Source organism: Netta rufina (assembly GCF_964035555.1).
Source record: "Netta rufina genome assembly, chromosome: 19".
In the NCBI taxonomy this organism is placed as follows: domain Eukaryota; kingdom Metazoa; phylum Chordata; class Aves; order Anseriformes; family Anatidae; genus Netta; species Netta rufina.
In genome coordinates this window covers 8,225,106-8,247,868 of record NC_140143.1, presented here as the reverse complement: position 1 = coordinate 8,247,868, position 22,763 = coordinate 8,225,106, and the positions used below count along the sequence as shown (strand labels likewise).

At 37.9% G+C, this 22,763-nt stretch overlaps 1 protein-coding gene across 1 annotated transcript; it reads left to right on the top strand.

Moving 5' to 3' along the window:
• The first annotated feature begins 255 nt into the window (after positions 1–255).
• MFSD11 (major facilitator superfamily domain containing 11) lies at positions 256–20,365 on the top strand. The gene is made up of 14 exons (XM_084298738.1): positions 256–462; positions 654–844; positions 2,305–2,360; positions 3,359–3,466; positions 3,902–3,981; positions 4,080–4,176; positions 6,402–6,460; positions 8,404–8,545; positions 9,132–9,172; positions 10,178–10,243; positions 12,178–12,303; positions 13,213–13,387; positions 14,382–14,517; positions 15,817–20,365. Exons 1-14 carry the CDS (start codon positions 453–455, stop codon positions 15,979–15,981), a joined length of 1,452 nt encoding a protein of 483 aa, XP_084154864.1. The 5' UTR covers positions 256–452; the 3' UTR covers positions 15,982–20,365.
• The last annotated feature ends 2,398 nt before the right edge of the window (positions 20,366–22,763 follow it).

The window sequence follows — 22,763 nt, the reverse complement described above, 5'->3', positions numbered from 1 at the left end:
ATTAAGATAATGAAAGGCAGAAGCAATGAGCAGAACATGTGCATTGGTAGCACTGAAGCACTTAACATTGGTTTCTCTGAAGTGGGAATCTTTTGCCCTTAGGAGTCACTCAGCAGATTTCCACACTTTCAAGTAGAGAAGAAAAAAAAAAAAAAAAGTGTACTTTCATAAAACTGCATTTCCCATAGTGCACAAGGGCTTTCTGGGCAGAGTCAGCTGATCCGTATTGTGAAATGTTCCCGATTTCCTGTCCAACATACATGGAAATGACTTGTGTGTACAAATGTCTCATCTTCCCTTTGTCAGGTGATTTAACAGCTTTTGGCTGGAATTCCGATCCAGAACAATGGCAAGAAACTGCGTTGATTAACTAGCTTGATATTTAGAAAACAGCTTCGTTTGGTGGCAAGAGATGTCACGAAGAAGTAACTGCAGCCTGCTCTGTTAACTTCATGGGAGAAGGTAGGGAGAAGCTTGAATGTTACCTTTTGAACCTTTATTTTCCTTTTTGTTTTCCAAGTTACTGCCTTTGCTGTACATTATTTAAGACAGTCGCTAGATTTCTTGTTAGAACTAACAAGAAGCAATAAGTAATCATAATTTTTGAAGCATTCTTTCTTTTCCTTTTTTTTTTTTTTTTATTTTTTAAACAGGACTTTCAGTGGAAACTGAAGGGAAAAGGGACTTTATTTCAAGGGAAATAGAGGTTTTCCAGACTGAAGCTGAGGACTTGGCAAGAAAACACAAAATGTCTCCTGAATCAAAAAAACTTTTCAACGTACTTATTTTGGGAGTCTCATTTATGTTTATATTTACAGCTTTTCAAACATGTGGAAATATTGCGGTAGGTGTGAATTTCAAAACATGCCGCATTTGTATCACAGTTTTATTGTCTTTTGCTTTACTGGAGATTTTTTAATATACAATAGATAATTTTTTCTCCTTTCTTTAGGTTTAGCATTAACTAGATTAAGTTGATCAACTGGATATTTAAGCGGTTTATTTATTTAATATAGCTACATATGTAGCTGTGCCTGATTGCTTAGAAAAATAATTAATCATGTTAAATGTTAGAACTTCAATGTCTGCTTTGACACTTGCAATATTTAACAGTTGTATCTTTCATATTTCTGATTTTCCTACACAGTCCCTTTCAGAATATTTGACTAAGATGTTATAATTAACCCCTTTTTAATATGCCTGTAGTTTCTCCTAGAGTGTCTTTAGACATTGAGGGGTATGAGGATAACATCTGACAAATAGTCAGACTTCCACAATTGCTAGATCTGCCAAGTCACGTTCCATCTGAAGAAGAAATTTACTGCTAGTATATCTTGTGTATCTTTGCATGCTGAAGCAAAATTGGGAATAACATAATCCACATTTACTAATACAAGCACACTGCACTCTTACTGATTAAATGCTTAGAATCTGATAGACCAGATCCTCTGACTTAGTTGTTGACATTACTTTCAATATAGTTTTATGCTTGAAAGGCTGTTAGATTTCAACATACCTCTTGAGCTTACAGGCCTTAGAGCTTCTCTTTTCTTGTGTGTAAGAAGAATCCTTTCTAGATTCAGACATATAAATGCCCTTCCTTGCATTATAGAAATAATTGCTTACAACAGTTCTTATTAAAATCGTTGCACAGCATGATACCATGTATCAGTACCTAAGTACAGCACAGCGAACATAGAAGTTCTGTTATGCAATGAATTTATAGCATATCACTGAACCGGACCTAGTAATCATGCAATCATGTACTGTATTGTCATTAAAGTCATTAAAAGTGATTTTCAATCAGATCTGCCAGAGAATCCAGCTCATTACATGGTCTCATGATCACTAAAGCTGATTCAAGGGAAAAAAAAACGGAACAGGGTGTTGACAGGAAGACAGAAAGAATGGAAACTCTTAGCTGAAGTCCAGGAGTCAGGCTAAATTAAGAGTACAGCTTCAGCCTTTTTTCCCCCCACTTTTTACATGAAGATAGTCATGCATAGTTATCTAAGAGAGGTGTTTTGTGAAACAAGTTTTGGAAAATACTTGAAGATCTTGGTGAAATCATAGTATAATCCTAAAATACTTATTACTGCTTCAAACATAAATGTTTCCCTGCCAAATATCTCCTTCATCGTCAGTGTGGAGGTGTTGTGAGTTGTAATTAACACTCTAAATTAAGTACTTTGTAGGGTCTGTTAATGATAATTTCTAACATTTAATACTGACTTCAAACTAATGCAAATGTTTTCAAATTACAAGAGACATTCTAACATTATTTCATTTGATTTCTCCTCACAGCAAACTGTTATAACAAATTTAAACAGCACAGATTTTCATGGCAGCGGCTACACGAGGTAATTTACACAGATCTTACTACTTTGCTCCTTGCAGGGTGAAGCTAGTTATAATTACATCTGGTAGAGATATGATCTCAAGAGATTCTAGCGTACTGCTGACTCAAAGCAGTTTAAAATGTGGCATTCTCACACTTAGTCTAGTTTTATTCTGAATTATTAATTTCTAATTGAGCTACATGCCCGTTTTGGATATTTTCTTTGTAGGGAGAAAAGACATGCAGTCATCACATTCTCAGCTTTTTGTCTTAGGAGATGAAGAATGAAGTTTAAAACTTGCTAAAGCCTTGGTTGTTTGTCCATGTACACCTCTGTGCCTTTGTGTAGAATGGGTTGTTTGGATCAACTTGCAGGAAATACTGCAATGTAAATGTTTAAGGAGTAATCAGAAAGACAAGAAGAGAAGCAAGGTTCAAAGCTGCAAAATACCAATCTGATTGTTTATTGCACTGGCATAGCCAGACTCACCAAGTACAGTCAGGGAGCTTTTGTAAACCAATTGATCTGTCATATAGGAAAACCCGGTTGCTGCTGGGAAGGATTTACAGTCTCAATATAAATTAAAAGTACAGCTAGCACAAAATATGTCTATACAATTTCCATGGTGTGTTTTATAGAAGCTGAAAATCTCACTAATAGATGAAAGAGCTTTTGGTACATTCTCTTGTAGAAGTACTGGGCACAAAATACAGTAACTGTTGGTAAGGCACAATTTGACAAATCCATGTTGTAAATGACAGGATGTGCTGGCCTGCAATAGTTTGGGACGTGATTCATCAGTCCTAGAAACATTATACACTCCTATATTCCTAGACAGAGTGCAATGATTGCAGGTAATTAGTAAGAGAAAGGAAGGGAATATTTGAATATGAAAGTTAGGCAGTTACATAAGTTATCTATACTGATACTTTGAAATCAACTGAGCAGTCTTCTTAAACCAGCTGCATTTATAACCTGTATTTTAAGTACTTAACCATCTCTGTTTTTTATTTATGCAGCATGTCCATTATTTATGGAGTATTCTCGGCATCAAACCTTTTCTCACCTTCAGTGGTTGCAATAGTGGGACCTCAACTCTCCATGGTTGTTAGTGGCCTATTTTATAGGCAAGTATTATTTTTGATTTTGTCTGCTTTCTTTGAAATGTCTTTCTGTCATTTTTTCACACAAAAGTACTCTGCCATACATGAAATTGCACTGGCTAAGCGGAGTGTCTCGCAGAGCTAGTGTATGTGTCAGGAGGTGAGTAACTTCAAGGTCCTTCAGGCTACTGGAAACAGAGTGTATTTTTTCCTCAGCATTTCCAGACTTTGCTGACTGTGGAGTTCAGTTTGTGGTCTCAGGTTAATGGCTACAGTAACAACATTCTGCATGCTTGGTGGAGTTAAAAGCTTACCTTTTTCACACATGACCTGAACTATTTTCCAAGGTCATTTGGGTGACAGTAGAGGATTTAGAAGAAGCCAAGTGAGATACTCATTTGTCAAAGAACTCTGTCCACTTTAAGTCTACATTCAATAAACAGATCTGTTCTCTTCCAGCTTGTACATTGCAGTTTTTATCCAACCTTCTACGTGGAGTTTCTACACTGCTTCTGTTTTTATTGGCATTGCAGCTGCTGGTAAGCATTGCTCTTACTCTGCTCACTATTATTTGCTATATTTAAATATACCTCTAAAACACTTCTATTTCCTGACCAATATCTTTTGTATATGACAGTACTATGGACAGCACAGGGAAATTGCTTGACTGTAAATTCTGATGAAAACAGCATTGGAAGGAACAGTGGAGTATTTTGGGCACTCTTACAGTCCAGGTAATCTTAGTTTGTTAATATTTTTGGTTGTGTACACATGCTACTTTTTATATTTTTTGATAAATGGTAGACTGCATCAAAAAACAAAAAACAAAAAACAAAACACAAAAAACATCCACTGGCATGTTGCAGTCAATGAAGCAGAAGGGAAAGTTAGAAGCAAAAATACTGTTGCTATTGTGCATTACAGAACAGCAAATGAGAGCTACCTATTGCAAGTCTCCGCTTTTGATGCGCTAAAATATACATTTCAGTTTTGGGACCATTTGGTGTATGTAATAGAAATCTTGTTGATTTTGGAGGGCTGTGTTAATTTGTTTGAGGATCCTGAGCGTACTAATGAGCCCTAATGACCTTGAACTGCTTCACTTGGGACCACTACCTCCCCACCCCACCCATGTGCCCCCATTTAAGCTCAGGGCTGAGCCTTTACTTCTTCTGGAGCTGTGCTAGAGGAGAACTGGTCTCCAGTTCAGATACATGCATGCCTGCATCTGGTTTAAGCCCTGTTGATCTGGACCACAATCCACAAAATGATTTCCCATCTTAGTTCTGCATTGTTACTGTGGACCTGTGTGGCAATTATTGGTTATGACTCTGGCCTGTGGATTGTTTTTTTTGACTTGATCTCTGGCTTGCCTTATCACCACAAGCTTGTTTGATGCTCTGGTCTCTTGGGTGACCCTATCTACAGTCCGTCTTTTGGCTTTCTTTACTTGGGGATGTGGAGTTGGCCTCTAGCTGGTAAGGTTCCTTCCTAGCTGGTTGTGTTATCCCCCTTGATTCTTAGCCTTCTTACCCTGAGGGAGCAGTTGAACCATGCTGCTCACTGATGAGCTTCCAAAAGGAAGATGCTGAAGGTAGAACTGGCAGCTGGAAGTCAGAGAAGAAAGCGTATGTTTTTTGTTGATAGTTCTCTGAAGTTAAGCTTAATGCGTTGCAGCAACTAAAAAAAGCCAACAAAATGCTCAGCCTCAACAAGGGCAGTGGATGCTGTGTTCCTGCCTTAAGAAAGCTTGCCTTTGAATGTTTTGTGCAGAAAGGGTTTATCCATCTTGGGAGAATGTAATGCAGTTTAAGTATAGGGAAAAATAACAACAACATGCTTGAAAATAGAGCTCTAGATTTGAGGAGACATTAAAAAGGCTGGGCCAGTCAGTTTGGAGAGAAGGTGGCTGAGAAGGGTTACTCATGGGTTACCAAAACATGAAGGTGGCAGATGAGCTGAGTGTAAAGCTATTACTCACCAAATGCTGGAGCTCTAGTTGCTTGGTGAGGCTGGAGGAGGATTGGTTTGGAACAGCTGAGGTGCTTATTCCCATGACGGATTATAAACTTCTGGAACTTGCTGCTACAGGAGGGTTTGAAGTTGGGCAGTGTCAGCAAAACCAAAAAGGGAGCAAAGAAATTCATTGATGGCAGGTCCACAAATGTATCCTGAAGGCAGATACCTCTTACCACTGCTTGTACAGTAATTCTGGATATTGGGAGGTAATGAGGGGAATGAATCACAGTGTTTGGGCTGCTGAGCTTGTGCTAAATTGCCTTGCTAATGCTGTTGGGGAGATAGAATGCTGCATTAATGGAACATCAGTATGAGGCAGTGGTGTGCTTGTTGTGTCCTTTAAGTTTCATGTTCAGGAATTAACATCTTGGTACTTTACCAGAGGAGCAATTTCTACAATCCCAACTAATCGTGCTTTACAGGAAATAAAATGCATGGTTTTACACGAGGAAGCTTCACTCTTAGGCTGTTTTGAGTCACTGTTCATTGTGAGTTAATGTACTTCAGGAAGCTATAGGTAGAAACAGAATTTCCCTTGAGCTGTTGACAACCAATTTAGCGTTGCTGGGCCAATATTTCAGGCAAGGCACGTGATTCCTAGGGAAGCACTGCAACATTCTTTCTATAGGATAGGCCAATTTTCTAAGCTATGCTCAACAAAATCAGGGAGAGAGGCAACTTAGATGGTTAATTTCCTCGGTTTTGCCATCTTGTTGTGTATTGATTCCTAAAAATGAATGCCTACTCTCATGGCAAAAAAAAAATCCTCTACTGTTTGAAATATTGTATGGAGTTAGCAGTTGATGTGGAGAATGATTAGCTTCTTTTTCTTTCACAATTCTTTCACTACTTTTGCATATAATAGTATTACCATGATGCTATAACCTTAATCTAACCACAGAAAGTGCTGCTTACCTGTGCTGTCTTTTTTTATTTGCAGCTTATTTTTTGGAAACCTCTACATATACTTTGCTTGGCAAGGAAAAACTTACATAACAGGTGGGTATTACTTCTTTGTGGGAAACTATCCTTCGGTGTATAGTAACATGAACATATGAAATAACTGGAAAGCAGCAAGAAACTTGTACGATACCCAATAGACTGTATTTTTAGAGGATGTTTTGATTCAGTGTTCCACAGTACACACAGCCCTTGTATTTTGTATGTTGGTTTTCTGCATGCAGTGCGCTTTGGATGACTTCTTTTAGGATATTTCCTACAAAGTTATTCAAAATGCTAGTTCAGAATGAAGTTTTCTGTGGTAGCTACCATGGGATTTTCCTCTGTGCACATGCATGCCAAAACACTCACGTTTGTTGGGAAAGGTGTTCTGGAATGACTGTGTTTAATATGAATGCTATCCCATTCCAGAGTAAGTTCCCAGTGTAGACCATGATTATAAATCAGATTGGAGACTGATTAACCTATGAAATAAAGGAATAAAGTTTTCTGGCAACTGCTGAAGTCAGTAAGGCAAGCTGGGTAGGGCTATCTGTGAAGAAAGCTGCAATAGTGAAGATAGAGCAAATCGTAAGACTTTAATTACAAAAAAAAAAATTGCTGGAAATTTATTAATAAATAGGGTTAATTGACCTGGTCTGTAATGATCATGAGAGTTGTTTTATTTTATTATTGTGGTCTTACAAACTAAAATATCTAGCTGAATGACTATAGGAGAAATAGCCTTGTCTATTATATGTTAGAAAAATTGTTCAATCAGGAATAAGATGTTGACTTCTAAATGATAATTATCATGCTTTAGAAATGCTGCTCTGTTGAAATGAGTAGTCATGTCTCTGTTAGATATATCTTCTCAGGTTCTCTACAGACATGGGCTTGGTAGCACTGCACAGGTTAGTTTTGAAAGGTCAGCTCCCACATTCCATCATCTTTAGCACAGAGACTTGAATGCTACTGAAAGTACAGGAGGCCTTGAAGTTCTGTGCATTCTAGATTTCATTGCCCTTGCTAACCACAGAATACAGCAATTTATTATCAGAGTTCTGCTGTTACATTTACCTTCATCTTTAAATGGAAGACACTCTTGATGTCTTGAGACTTCTCTTTATTAAAAGATAGCTGTAGGTTTTGGAAGGTTTGACATTGTTTAAAAATCAATTCCTCCTTCCTTTTACTACCTCTATGAGAACATTATAGATATTTTGAAGAGGAAGCACATTTTCTTCTTGATCTATAATCATACACTGGTTATTTTTAATTGACATAGAACAGCTTCCTGTTTACCTTTAAGCTAAAGTGCAGTAAATATAAGCACAGACAATGTCCTCAGGTTTTTACGTTAGTTCTGTCACAGTTATTTGCTGTTTCTTGGTGTTTTTTTTCCCCTCACTAATGTTTGCAAATAGGAATGACTTTAGTGTTGCAGGTTTTCCTGTGCCAAACAAGTTGAGTAGTGTGCCAGAGCAGGTGCAGAGGGCAGTAATTACCTTCTTCCATCAACACATTATGTCCTGCGTCAGTTATTGAGATTTCAGTGGTTTTAAGGCCTTTGTAGTTTACAGGCCTAATAGTTTGATGTTACAGTGTTAACTTTTGTGATGCTGGTAAGAGTTTTTTTTAGAAATCTGAAAGGTTTTGGCATAGCTTGTCATCTCTACTCTAAATTATACAAATCTTGAAAGACATACTTTATTCTTCTAATAATTTATGCACTTCCATTGCTAATTGGCTCCTCCTTGGCTATAGCATGTGAGAGAATTAAGGAACACTCTTTAACATAACAATATTTTATGAGAATCATAAAACTGAGATAGGGATTTAACAGCAGCTGGGTTCTTTTTGCTCCATATGCAACATAAGTTTTGAAAATTGGTATGCATTTTAAACACAAAGAAGTATCCCTGTATTAGTTCTGTGAAGGTAGTTGTCTTACTTTGAATTACTTCTGCACATCTAGTTATGACTCTTACTTGCTTTTCCAGAGAGCGATCGCAGAACTGTCTTCATTGCGCTGACTGTTATCAGTCTGGTGGGCACAGTTCTCTTCTTTCTGATTAGGAAACAAGAGGACACGAAAGCTCCAGGGGAGGCAGATTCTACTAATGAAATCCCAGGGGAAAGCTCGTAAGTGTTTATGGCAAGTGTTTTTTTTTGCTGATTGTTAAACATATAGCTACCTTTCATCATCTTTCTTGCCCTCATCAGTCCAGGTTAAGGGATGTAATGAGCAGAAATTATTCCCTTCCTTTTTATAAGTTTTCTTGCATACTGATATGTTTGTTGCATCCTCTCTAAATGTATAGAGGCCACAGCTGAATACATTAGAAATGCTTAGGTAGGCAGACAGATTCAGTCCAGTTTTGTCTGAGACATCATTTTAGATATCTTTGTTTAATTAAAAGGACAATGAATGTGTTAGAACATCATGAACAGGTATGCTAGTGAAAAAAGTGCTCATTGTGAAAAATGCTCAGAAGGTCTGTTGAGTAGGTTAATTTTTGAATGGCATTCACTTGCCCAGAAAGCAAATACAACTTGTGGTCAGTAGTTTAAAGTCTCAAACTTCTAACAATATATTGGCATATTCTGGTATATAATGCTGGCCTAAAAATATACAGCCACTTTAAAAAATGAGTTCAGTTGCTTTCCAGCTTGGCAATGAAATGTGGCTATTCTTTTCCCATTTTGACTAAGTCATTTGCTTCCCCAGGTCTGCACAAAACAAAATGACAAAAGCAGTGGATGCCTTTAGTAAGTACTATTTAAAATGAGTTGCTTCAAAAAAAATGCTAACATATCTTTTACAATTCTCCATGATTCTGCTGAGGTGTGATAATGTACAAATCATTGAGAACAAAAAAAATTTGCAGGCAGATGAGGTTAAGAATTAGGTTATTCCACTTCAAATATAGAACTTCAGGTCTGGTCTACAGGAGAAAATGAATGCCAAATGGCAATGGTTTTCAGACCAGCGATGACCACTCACATAGGGTTATGGGACTGAATTCTGAGCCTCATAAGAATTCAGATTTCTATATGGATATTGGGCTGGCTTCTTATGCTTCAAAAGTGCTCCTTCCAGATGGCTGTATCATAGAAACAAAGTTGGACTGCAAGCAAAGATTTACAGTGACTTATACAGATAAGCTCAAAAACAGCAGGTCACTGCTTGGGAAAGCTACTGCATTAAAGTAAAGTTTTCTTCTCCTTTATGCTGTTATGTTAGTAGAGAAGTTGTATATTGTTTTATTTTGTCACCAAATGATACCATTTAAGTCAACATTTTTGAACTGGACTGTCCACAGTTTCACTAACATGCCATATCAAACTTTGTAACTGTTAGTTTGTTTTGAGAACATGGAGATCTTCATGGAAAAAAAAAAAAGCATTTATTCTTTTTGGAGATAATCACCATGAACTGAGAGTACAAAAATACAGTGAGTTTAAGAAAAAACAAGAACAAAAAAAACTGTCTGCTAATTCTGAGATCGTTTGAAAACTTCATCTCCTGCTTTAATATTTCCCTCTCTCGCATTTCTTACAAAAAAAAAAAGTTTTAGGATCAAAACATTTTTTTTTTTTTTTAAAGCACAAGTCAAGGTCTGTCTGTTTAGCACTCTGTAATTTTTTTATTTCAGTAAAGTCACAGTTTGAATAATTTCAACTTATTTCTGCTTTAAGCAAAGAGCAAAAGTGCAGATACTCTTCATAATGCTAGTGGAAGCTGTATTAATTTCTATTATTGTGTCTTTATAGAGAGATCTGTAAAGCTAAGCTTCACCAAGGAGATTCTGCTTCTCAGTGTTACAACAGCCTACACAGGTATGAAGCAAGCAGAGAGTGTGTAATGATGTAGCAGTGTTGGGGCATTGTTAGGGATTTTAACCAATAACCATATAAAGTGAATTGTGATTCTGTATCTCCACAAATGTTACTTGAACATTTCAGTTATCTTTGAATGAGTTACTCATTTATGACATTTCTATGTTCTGGAAAGTGTTTCTGTATGAGAGGAGGGGTGTACCTAACGCTGCTAACACTGGCATATAATGATACTTGTTTTGATATACTTCAGGGTCACCCAAATTGAGAGTTAGGCAAAATTTATGTGGCTAATTTTAATGTAATTTGGTGTTGTGCTATCAGTAGGTTATAGTTTATATTCAATCCAACTACATTACATCTGAATTACAATTTTTGCAGATTACACTTTCAGTATCACCTTTACTAGGCTTGTAATGAGATGTGGGGGATTTCCCAATAGAACCTAGGCTAAAACAAAGACTAGGTAAAAGTTAAGCCATTTTTGTCTTTAGTATTTACAGTGGTAGGAGCTCTCTTTTTATCAACTTTAGTTAAACTTGACCTGCCATCATTAGACCAAATTATGAGCAGGAGAATAAAAATGCATTTATTTTTGCTGTATATTAAAGCACTTCTTCCACAAAAATAAAATAAAATGCTCAAAATATTCAAATTAAGTTTTTGGAAAGATAGATATATCTTTCGAACCTCATCTCTGAGTTTCCATTATGAAAAATTAAGTCTTGTAGGTGAAAAGAAACTTTAAAATGTGAATAAAGTAGAAATGGTGCCATAAGGTCTGCCAAAGTTTGCAGTCACTTTCCAGTGGAAGTAGTGATAGTGGTGCAAGCTGACTTAAGAGCTACTAATTTGAGTTGCAAGTTACTTCACAGCATTTCCAGTGTTGTGTTAACCCAAATTAACTTGAAGTCCTCATACAATAGGAATGTGAAGCAAGATAATGAGGCAACGGGGAGTTTGGTCTTGCATGATTAATTTGAAATAGGTCCTGAAGGTATGTGGAAAAAGTCAGTTCAGCTTGGAAGAACCATCTGCTGCCATCTGGTGGCTCTTGGTCAATATTGCCAGTTTATAGGAAAGCTCAGTTTAAGGTTAACAAAAGTTTTTACATCCCCCCACAATATGGTCTGATTAATAAGACTGATCACAGCTTTGAGGCTGTGCAGTTCACATACCATGTTAGATATCCTGCTACTGGTAGACCAGTAAGTGGTGTACTGTGTTTTTGCAATAACAAAAGACAGAGGTGAATGAGAAACAGATTTAGTTTATAACTTTTTTATTAAGCATTACACTTTATATTCTTTTAAATATAACTTCTATTAAGAAGCTAGTATTTTCACACTGTTTCCTTTTGCTACATTACTTTTCTTCACAACAATGACAATAGAAAGAAAGAAGAATTTTAAAAAATAGTTGTTCTTGCTCAGTTTAGTTCATTATGTGTGTTTGGAAAAAGTAAACAATTCAGTCTAAAAATACTACCTATTTGTTGGAATTTGGAGATGCAGGGGTCTTACAAATACTATAATCTAGGGAAAACCATCTTAAACTGAAATTGCTTCATTTCCTCGGTTATTTTAAGTGTTGTTGCACATAGTGCTTTCCATTTGAATGAAACTCCAAAGATCTTGAGAAATAAAGATGCAAACTATATATTAAGGGTATACAGGAACTGTCAACAGCAGCAGCACTGACTCTAAGTGCATCTGACACTAATTAGAGTGGCAGTTTTTTCTAATGTTTACATAAACTGGCATAGGAAATTACTGTAATTACATAGCTTAAAAATCCTCTTGTTTCCTTCTGTTATGTTTACCTCATTAAAATATGTATTTGAAAGTTACTTTAGGGAAAAACATTTAGATACAATGTTTTTTCATTAGCTTTGTAATAGCTCATCTGTCAGTTTTGTTTGGTTTTCTTCAAAGGTTTGGAATTAACATTCTTTTCTGGAGTATATGGAACATGTATTGGTGCTGTGAATAGGTTTGGTGGTGATGAGAAAAGCCTTATTGGTCTCTCTGGTATTTTTATTGGCGTTGGAGAAATTTTAGGTGAGTCTAAACTTACCACTTTCTAGAGGAGAAAGGGTTTAAGATGTTGTAGTTATTCAAAATGTTTTTTTGTGTTTGGCTGAATAGTGCCTTTCAAGCTTTTAGCAACGATTACGTGAACAAAAAATAAAATCTCAAATAAAATTGTCAGCATGGTTCTTTATTGCACTGTGAATTATATCGTACGCCATGTAAAATGAATGCAAAGTAGGATGTGAAATACTGTTGGCTATGAATCTTAAGATTTTGTGGTGTTCTTGGGTTAGTGCAGAGGAACACAATTTAGGATGGGAGAAACTTGCATTTGGTAATTTTCAGCATTTTTGATATTTTGCTCTTAAATTGTATTCTCTTTACATTTATTATTTAAATGATAACTGTTTTTCATTAAATACACAAGATTTTTCTTAAAAGCTTGTGTTAAATGATATTTGATTTTTAAATAAAACTGAATATAGATAGTGTTAATATATATTTTTTGTTAAACTCAAGTACTGCAGCATTTAAACACATTTTCTGTTGGCAAGTAGCTTGGCTGCATAGAGAGATGCATGCTTTTGCAGCTACAAAAGCTAAACATAAGGTTGTCCCTTTTTACTTCATAACATTGTGATCCTGGAGGAAACAGTAGCCTGGCAAAATATCTTGCAAAAAGGTTAAGTGTTGTCTTCAGCACTCATCTGATAAATCCCCTGCCTACATTTTCTCAGACATCTCCAGCAACCCAGAGGTTCTGTCATCTGGCAAGCTGGTCTGGCAGAACTGGCAAACTCCTTGGGGCTGGTTTCATTTAACATGGGGAAAGTTGCAGCATGTTTTCATCATTTTTCAGTTTTCAGTATTTTAAGTTTGGTTCTGTTCTTTATCTCTTCAGTTCTGATTATTATTTGATCTTTTCCATTTCTACAGGTGGAGGAATCTTTGGTTTACTGAGCAAGAATAATCGCTTTGGCAGGAACCCTGTTGTGATGCTAGGCATCATTATTCATTTCATAGCCTTCTATTTAATTTTTATAAACATGCCAAATGATGCCCCTATTGCTCCCATGGAAGGAACAGATGGTGTTGCTTATATGATTCCAAGGTATGTAAGCTCTTTGCTCTGGCTGGTATATCTCAAGATGTATATAAACAGCCTGTGCTTTAACAGAAAACTCCTTGAAGCTGCTTCGCTTTGTAGAGACTAAGCCTGTAGAAAAGGCTTTTGGGAGTTCTTGGTATATTTGTGTTAGATATTCTACCAGTGTACACTCATTTTAAGAATTTAAAAAAGCATGAGGATATTTGGCAGCAATTATGCCATTTGAGAACATGACTCTTACGGGTATGACCAACAACTGTTGTGCTAGATGTCAGGAACTCGGTTTAACTGTTGGGCTCAGTTTTACAGTAGCATAGAGCACCAGCCTTGTCCTGTAGCTCTAGTTTCCAAAGTCTTTGAAAGCTCTTTGAAGTCCACTTGATCTAGTTTGAGCCGTGCTCTGCCTGTCTTATACTGCTCAGTGTTAGGGAAAGACCATAGGGAGCTTTCTTATCTCATCACTGCAACCTTCTTTTGGGGTGTATCTTTGCCAGTTTGCATGAAGCTCGTGTTGTCAGTTTGTGCAGGCACAGCTGCTAAGATGCAATTATAAGCATTTGTGCCTGTACAGGCACCTTTTTTTTTTTTTTTTAACTGGAGTATCGTTCTGCAATATGAATTGGTCTTTCTTTTGTATTCCCACAGTTTCTGTGACTTCACCATATGTGTCTTAGCTTTCGATCACTACCATGTGGGCTTTGTGGCTCCAGGCACCAAAATGAGTTTTTAGCAATTCTAATTCAGTTTAGAATCAATTGTTGGTAATACTAACAGAAGTCTTGGCATTCAAGCAATTAAAATCTGATGAAACTATTCTTTTTGCCAGCCAAATGTTCCCAGTTCTTTTCCAGTGAAATTTAAAGTTTGGTAACTTTCTTCCATTCTCCATTTCCAAGTAAGTCTGCCAAAAAATAGTTCGTAGGCTTGTACATTAGTTTGTAGCTGTGTAAGCTGTTTGAATGAATGATTCTCAAATTTGGTTTGCTTTTTCCTTCAGCAAAGAGGTGGCCATATTCTGCAGCTTTCTGTTGGGCCTGGGAGACAGCTGCTTTAATACCCAACTCCTCAGCATTTTAGGATTCCTGTATTCTGAAGACAGTGCTCCTGCCTTTGCCATCTTTAAGTTTGTTCAGGTACTACCTCTCACAGTTTTTTGAATGTAAGGTTGTTGGAATATTATTGAAGTGTCATGTTGGCTTCTTTATTGAGCTCAAGAAAATGTTATTTCCACAAAGGATGTGAACCTGCTTTTCACAGAGGAGTTCTCAAGTAGGAGTAGCTTAATTGTATAGCTTGCTGTGATTATGTAATCAAACTGCTATTACAAGTTGTGAGGGAGATTAGAAATACTGGAAACTCTTGTTTAAAGTCAGAAGACTTGCACAGTTAAGCAGGCTTGAGTTTTATGCAAATATTTGTCTATGGAATTTATTTACTTAAGTTTTTAGCTACAGGATTGAGTTAAAAGGAAAAAAAAGTTTAAGTATTGGATGAAGAGTTTGCAGGTGTTGTGTTATGACATTGGGTGTTACCAGGTGGGTATGCAGACAAAAGAAAAGTTTTTTTTTTTACCTGTTTTTAAGTTGTCATAATGCCAAAACGGATGTATTTATGCTAGCTGGAGACTCAGTGAAAAGTCTTCATATGTGTGTTCTGGATAGATCACTTTGCTCACAGGAATTAACCCTGTTTGATACTGATGGGTTAAGATCTGCGTTAATCAGAGGTGTCAGTAGGAAAACTGAGGTACAAGGCATTGAAACGATTCACGGATGGTCACGCCATCATAAATTAGTGCTGGCAGGAGAGTCCAGGGTGTGTCCAGTTTAAAAGATTATCATTGCTTGCCTTAGGGCTTTTATCTTCTGTGATATTTTTTTTTCTGGTGCACCGCTCCATCTTATATATCTTCTCAGTGATATTTAAAATCTGAGATAGACAAGAAAGGTAAAGATTCTTTATGCAAGCTCTAATGAAAACTTTACCCTTAAAAAGGATATACTGCAAGCGAGCAGCAATGCCTGTCAAAACTTCCAGCTATTTTGGTATAGAATATTTTGTGATGCTGTAAAACTGAAAATAGGTTTTCTGGATTTTGTCCTAAAGCCTTGGCTGTGTTGCTTCCAGACAAAATGTTTTGAAATACCAGAGAACTGCACTTGCTATGCAACACACGCTTTTGGATGTGGTGTTCGCTTTCTATAGCTTATGCTATTTAAATAACAAGTTAAAACTAAATCTGTTGTATATCAAATCAAGGCATATGTTGAGGTATAATGGAGTTTAAGATGGCATACCTTCTAAAGAAGTGTATCAAGGGATGCATGTTAACTATGTGTATCAGTTCATATATCACTTTGATCATCCTTATATACCAATGCTGGACTGGATATCTACACATACGGTCTTTATCTTTGCTTTTGTTTTCTCAGTCCATCTGTGCAGCAGTTGCATATTTCTACAGCAACTACTTCCTTCTGCAGTGGCAACTTCTCATCATGGTGATTGTGGGCTTCTTCGGAACAATCACCTTCTTTGCAGTGGAGTGGAAAGCAGCGACTCTTCGTGCCCGTGGCTCTGAGTACAGCAGCATTTGATCTAGATACACCACACGTAGTCCAACGTAAGGAAAAGCAGAGGCACACTACTGCCAAGTGATGTGGGAAGGTGAAAAGATCGAGTTGAAGAGATTAAGATGGAGGAAGCTACTCCTAAACTGCCATCAGTCTAACTGAACACAAAACATGGGAGGAAAAAATGCCAAGTCTGATAGCCTTTTTTCTTTAATCAGCTGAGTGTGGTATGCATGCTCTTAAAAATCCCGTGTTAGAGATGGAAGCAAATAGGGACTTATGTATTGAGCAATTCTGTTCTAAGCCATACCTTTCTGAAGGTGTAATTGCCTAATTTTACTCTATTATTCACTACAGAATTATTTTTCATATATTATTTTCTACCTATGTTCTAGTTCTGCAGACACTTGAGTTCTTCTATTGAACGAGCAATACTTTCATTAGGTGTTATTACAGAGTGTGTCTGTACAACTGAAAAATGAATTCGTCATTGACTTGTTCAGCAATTAGATATGCAGAAGTATTTCTGTGGGAAATGTTGCCTTACTACTTTAACTGAAAGTCTTCAAATTCTTGTTTACAAGAATTTGCTTCACTTAGTCATCTTAAAGACATGATCCTGTGAAGTACTGGTATTTGGAAACAGCTTGTAGGCTCAGCATCTATCAGCATTGAACTGCGTTGAGGTCGCTGCTGTAACTTTCTCAGGGTGGTGCCATATGAAGGACCACAGGACATGGCTTCCATCTTAGACTTCCAAATAGTCCCTTTGAGTTTGCTGAAACCTTCATCATAATCTGTGATGGAAGCATTGTCAAACGGACCCAGAATGTGAACTGTAAGAACAATCTTGTGGTGTTTATTCTACAGCATAGTCTAAAAATACCTGAGGCGATTGACGTAAGCTGTTTCGTTCAATATATTTTGGGAATACTGTACTGTAATCTCATTCTGCAAAATGTGAAAACATGCTGAATAGCACAGCAACTAACTCTTAATCCAGAACTGTTGTAGATGGTAGTCTAATGTAGGCAGCAAACGCAAAACCACCTTGATTTTATCCATCTACATGACTTTAATTCTTGCAGCATTGTTTGCATCCAGCAGACAAGATGCAGCTGAGAGCAGATATGGAAGACTGAGAAAGGTGTGTCTTTCGACACTCCTATTTTTAGAAAAGTACTGTTTGTTAGCCTTTTTATGTATAGTCAGAATGCAAATGTCTTATTTTTGAAGACATTTAAAAACAAAAAGTTGACTCAGAGTATTTGTCAGTAGCTCCTACATCTCATAACTACGTAGGTGTACCTGAGGTTGGACTTGTTGAGGGAGTGCAGTATCTCCCGTGACATTTGCTGTCACTTTTACTCTCACAGGGCATGCAGCACTACTCCCGTGAAGCACAGCTGTCTTCATGCACAATAAAATAGCAAAGAATTATTTTAGAGGCATACAGAAAGATTTTAAATTCACTCCAGGTTCTTGCTGTGAGTTAGTTCAGAGGGTGTTAGGGAGGATTATTGGGCACCTGAACATTTGGCAAGCAAAGAAATGTAAGGACAGGCAGGAAAGCCCTTGTGTATTCCCAGGAGATTAAATGAATAATGTTTAAAAAAAAAAAAAAAAGCACACATTGACTGGGGTTATTGAAGTCATTCCAATTTGTCAAACTGGATGTTCAGTATTCAGTCAAAAATGAGTAGCAGCACTCTAATGCTCTTATCCACTCCTGTTCTCCTGTAATTGGAACCATACTATTTTTATCTTGAACACCTGAAGGTATACATCTTAGGTAACAGGTTATACATCGTGGATGACAGCACACTGTCAGTGATGACACTTCTCTTGTTGCTATGTATTTGTATTTTCTTCCAAATACTGTAAGTGATCAAGTCTTTTTTTTTTTTAAGATACGGAGTTCTTTTCTGTCTGATTATTTGTGGGACCTGTTTTTGCTGTACATATCAACAAGAGAAGGACTGAAAGTCCACAAGGAACAACTTTGTCTTACAGTACATGGGAAGGGAAAACGATTCTCAGGTCTTGTGGTAATGAGTAACTTACAAATGCATTTAAAGTGATGCAGCTTAATTTTAGCTAGGTAATGCCTCTCATGAGGTTGCTTTTAAAATTGATCCCTTTTAATGAACTTCTGTGGTGTTCATCTGCAGCATAAGAATTATATCAACTATTTTATTAGGAATTGAAGGAAATCTCTAAGTTTGTGTAGCTTCAGCAAGCATTTTGAAGCTGGCTTTCAGGGATTCTAATGAACTAGGACTTGTGCACGTTCAGTATGTATGTGAATCAGATGTTTTACTCTTTTTTCCCTTCTTTCTGTTCTGCTTGGTCTGACTCAATATTGGATGATGTTAGAAGGCCATTCAGAACTATTTATTGGGTTATTGAAGTGAAGTATTATTGCTCTGACAAGTTTTACAAGGCTATCTGTGATGCAGTTTAGAGAATTTCATGGATTTCATTTTTTATTTTACTATTAACTAAGTGTACCTTGTACCTTTTGATCTTAAGAAACCGTTCTCAGTTAATCAAGCTGGCCATGACACATGATTGCTTTTCACTTATTTCCTTGATTTGTTGGGTAATAAAAATCCACACAGCAAAACTCAATAGTTTGGTCAGAATTTTTGGTAGAGCAGTATGAAGAATAGGAATGCTGGCATCCATTATCATTCCATCTCTTAATCTTTTTATCAGTATTTACCAGCCCTGAGACGATACCCCATTCATTTTGCTTCCTTGATCTTTGAACGATTTCACATTAATCTTAGTTGTAAGCTTACTGTTTATTTCAGTGGGATTTGAAAAAAGGCTTTTGCTGTATTTGTGCTATCATGGTTTTGTTTTATGTTAGAGATTTTATCTTTAAGTGAAAGTACACATTAATTTGCTTAGGCTTATTAAAAACATCTTTTTTTGCTGCTTGTATCCTTTTACATTGTTACTGAAGTCTAATATCCTGACGTATCACATCCAAGTTTTTCAAACAAATGTTAAGCGGAAATGAAAACTGATATTCATGACTTCTGAGTGCCAAAGAAGCTGCTGTAAATTAGTCTTTCATGCATATCGTATAAGCATATCTATATTTTTGTCTTGCCAGTTGGTTTTCCTTCTGATATAATATGAATGTATGCAAAGAGAATTTCTACAGCTTTAGACCTTGTTCATAATTAAGTTATGTCCTTCTTATTTTTGTTGTGATCATTTCATTTGGTACAACCTATGTTAGAAAGCTGAGATAAACAAGGGAACCATTCATAAAACGTTCTTTTTAAGTCTGGTCTTTATAATCTTTTGCTGATACATCTAAACTAATAAGGGATATTTGGGGGAAGTCATGACTTTTACTAAGGTCCTGTCTTAGTAGAAGCCCTCCTGTGGTGTGCCTATTTAAAAGCTACAAGTCTACTGGTAAAGTTCCCTACATTTTTGTGACCAGTTTAAGCTGTATGGGAAACACCTTCCTGGTGGGGTTTGTTGGTTGAGCTTTGAAGAATAATTTTAGTGTAGAAAACTGTAAATCTGGGGCCTTGCATGAGTTGACCAGACTGAGAAAGCTCCACTTGCCTTTCTGCTAACTCCACTAGTTTACTTCAGCTGGGGAATGTGGCTCCCCTGACAGGCTACATTAAATGCCAGTGAGTAATGCTGCGGAGGTTGCCTAGGAGTCTGCCTCTGCTTGAAAAGTAGGCCACGCATGAAGAGAACTTCACGTTTTCTAGAGCAGTGTTTAATTGTTTGCTGTCAGCAAAAGGAAGAAAACCAAAAAGGCAGAGTTAAAGGTGGAGCTGAAGTCAAGAAGCAAGCTGCTTGTCATTCTGATGTGTCCGCATTGGTTCAGGAGCAGGGGTGAGAGTCTGTCGGTTGTTGTTTTTGCAGATAAATTCCGAATGACACTTTGATAAGCTTAATTTTGGAAATTATGTTCTTGCCACAAGAGAAGCACTAATGACAGTGGAAGAAACTGCCCTAAAGAGGAACAGAACGAAACTGAACTGAGGATAACGCTTCACAGCAGGCACACGGAGGGGATGCTTTGTGCAGTTGAGTTTGGGCACATAGCTGCAGCTGCTGGAATTAACTCAATTTCTGTTTGTTTCATGCTTTCTCTGCTGTCTTAGTTACTTCAGTTGTTGAATGTCCTCTTCCGAGCTATCCTGTCATTTCTTTACACTTTGACATTGTCAAATTCATTCTAAGTCTAATGGTTGAAAACTCTTTTACAGAAGGTGTGTTTAGGTTTGAATTGATGATGCATTAATTGAGAACAGGCTCACATTTATCCTAATGAAAACATTGATTTCAAATGTATTGAATGAAAACAGCCTCTATTATATTTCTTTACATGGTCACAGCCACGCAAATAAAAATGACAGACAATGATTTTATTAATATGCTGGTGAAGTCATCTGAATTGCTCTTAAACTGTTTTAAACACTCCAGGATGGTGGTGGGGGGGGAACAACTTTGTAAAGGAAAAGAGATGGTCTTAACTGATGGATCTCTGAAGTATTTTGTCATTTGTAAGGGCCTACTTAGGAAAACAAAAAAGGCTTAGGCAGCCTTTTTGAGTAACTTAATTCTAGCTATGGCATAGGCTAGAGAAATGTCATGAGGAAATGAGGGTGGCTGATCCAGTCCTGGCCCATTCCATCTCTGTGTGGATTTAAGAACCCATCTTTCACAAAGTGATCCTGTTGGTAAGAAGAGAATGATCCAATTTTTTTTTTTTTGATTCCTCTTCCATTCCCCTTTCCCATGACTTTGGGTCCTTTTCTGCTGCTACTTTTCTCCAAATTCAAGTGTTGCATGTCTGATACTCCATGAAATTGTCAGAACTGTGGCTTGCAGCTTGCTGTTTGGATCCTGCTTATCTGAAATCAGGTGGAGGTGAGGAGGGTGGCTGTCCCATCAGAAACTGTGATGCAGTCGCACTGGCTTGTATGTGAAAACATGACTGCAGAGGGGAAGGTGCCAGTGGCATGAGGCTAGGACAGACAGATTTTCCCCACTGCATTTTTCTCTGAAGATGCTGTCACTTGCAAATTCCTCAAAAATCCTCCGTGGTTCCATAGCGTGACATCTAGGTGGCCTTGGTGTTCTCATTTCCGAGATAATTTATCTACATTCAATTGCTGACTGCAAAATCCTTTATATGTGCAAATAGAAGAACCTCCTAGGTTAGCTTTCATTGCACTCAGCCCTTTTGAGGCTTTGGATAAAAGGACATTTAGTAGTTTGTGCTTCAAAGTTAAATCGTAAAGAGGGGAGAGAATAGAAAAGCTTGTGCCTTAAATGAAGAATCATTCATTCTGTCATAATGAAGGGAAACAGCTATTTGTTAAGGTCACTTAATGAAATTAGCTTCAATTAAGCAACTTTTCTGAAGGCACCGGTGACTGCTTATTGTCAGAGCCACTCATCTTACAATGCCTGACCTGCGGACTTTGTTATGATTAATCTTCATGTAAAGAAAACAAAAACAATTACACAGATAATAGCTTCTTTAAAAGAGCCTCGCCAACATACATCGCTATTTGTTTCGTGCTTGCAGAAGTATAACTGGTACAGAGCACTCACCTGCTCCTGTGCTGAATGGTTCTGCTAAGGAAATAAAACGAGCAGTCCTCCAGTTGAACCAGTGAACTGGTGTGACCTTACGTTTTCCAGACTAAACGTCTAATTGCTGATTTTTTTTATTAAATACGCGTTTTATGAGCAGACGTGCTGGTTGGCCCTGTGATTTGGGGATAAGGAGTCGGTGCCATGGGTGGAACGCCAGCCTGGAGGCAGCTGTCAGACACCCCGCAGGCATCTGTCCAGAGGTGGGAGCGGGATGTCCAGCTGGGAGCTGTCTGGTGGCGGCTTTGCTGCTGGTGTCACACCTCTCAGCAGCTGAGGATGCCCTGGGCTGCGTGTTATGCTCACTTCTGTGACAGCATGGTGCTAAAAGGGGGAGGAACTGGGAGGAATCACAAGCTGCCAGGGCACTTCTCTCCTGTTTGGACAGCGTGAGTGATGGAGGAGTGCAGGTGGAGGACAGCTGTGAAGGCTCAGCATTTCCCCTTACTGCTAATTTATCTGTGACACTAATCTGAAATTTGCAGACTACGTTTTTAAATGATCTTTCTTCCCAATATGCGATTCCTGTGAAATACTTGTACGGAATATAAATGACCACTGTTCTGATGTATTCCTGCGCTCAGACGACACACGCATCAGCTGGTGCTTCCAGTTAGGGGTGTTCTCCATGCACACCGTGATGAAGGTGGCTGCTCCTCCTCCCTGCTCTTCCTCCCCTCGGCGCTGGGACTCTTCCTCTGCCTTTGGAGCTGCAGGCACTGGCGTGAGACCGATGCTCTCCCTTGGCGTGTTGGGCTGTGCAGTGGGCAGGCACTAGGAACTCACCAGTACTAGGGCCGCTTGTGCTGTAATTGGGATTTCTGGAGGAAATTAAGGCATGAGTGAAACTTTTTTTCCAAACAGGAATATTCCCGTGCTCACATTTGTGTGCTGCCCCTACCTCAATGCGGAGCGAAGTAGAGCAGCAATCACAGGCAGAGCTCAATGACAGTTATGAATAATTATAATAATCATACCTCGTAAGAGCCTAATTCTGCAACTTCTCAGTTGTTTCAGGAATACACGCAGTGCTGCCCTTTCCCAGCCTGCAGCGGAGGCTGGCGTGTGGTGCCCCTGCGGGTGTTTGGTGCTCAGCGTGGAGCGGCGCTGGGTACGCTCCCTGCTAGCGCTGCTGGGGTTTGATGCACGCACCAGAAGTG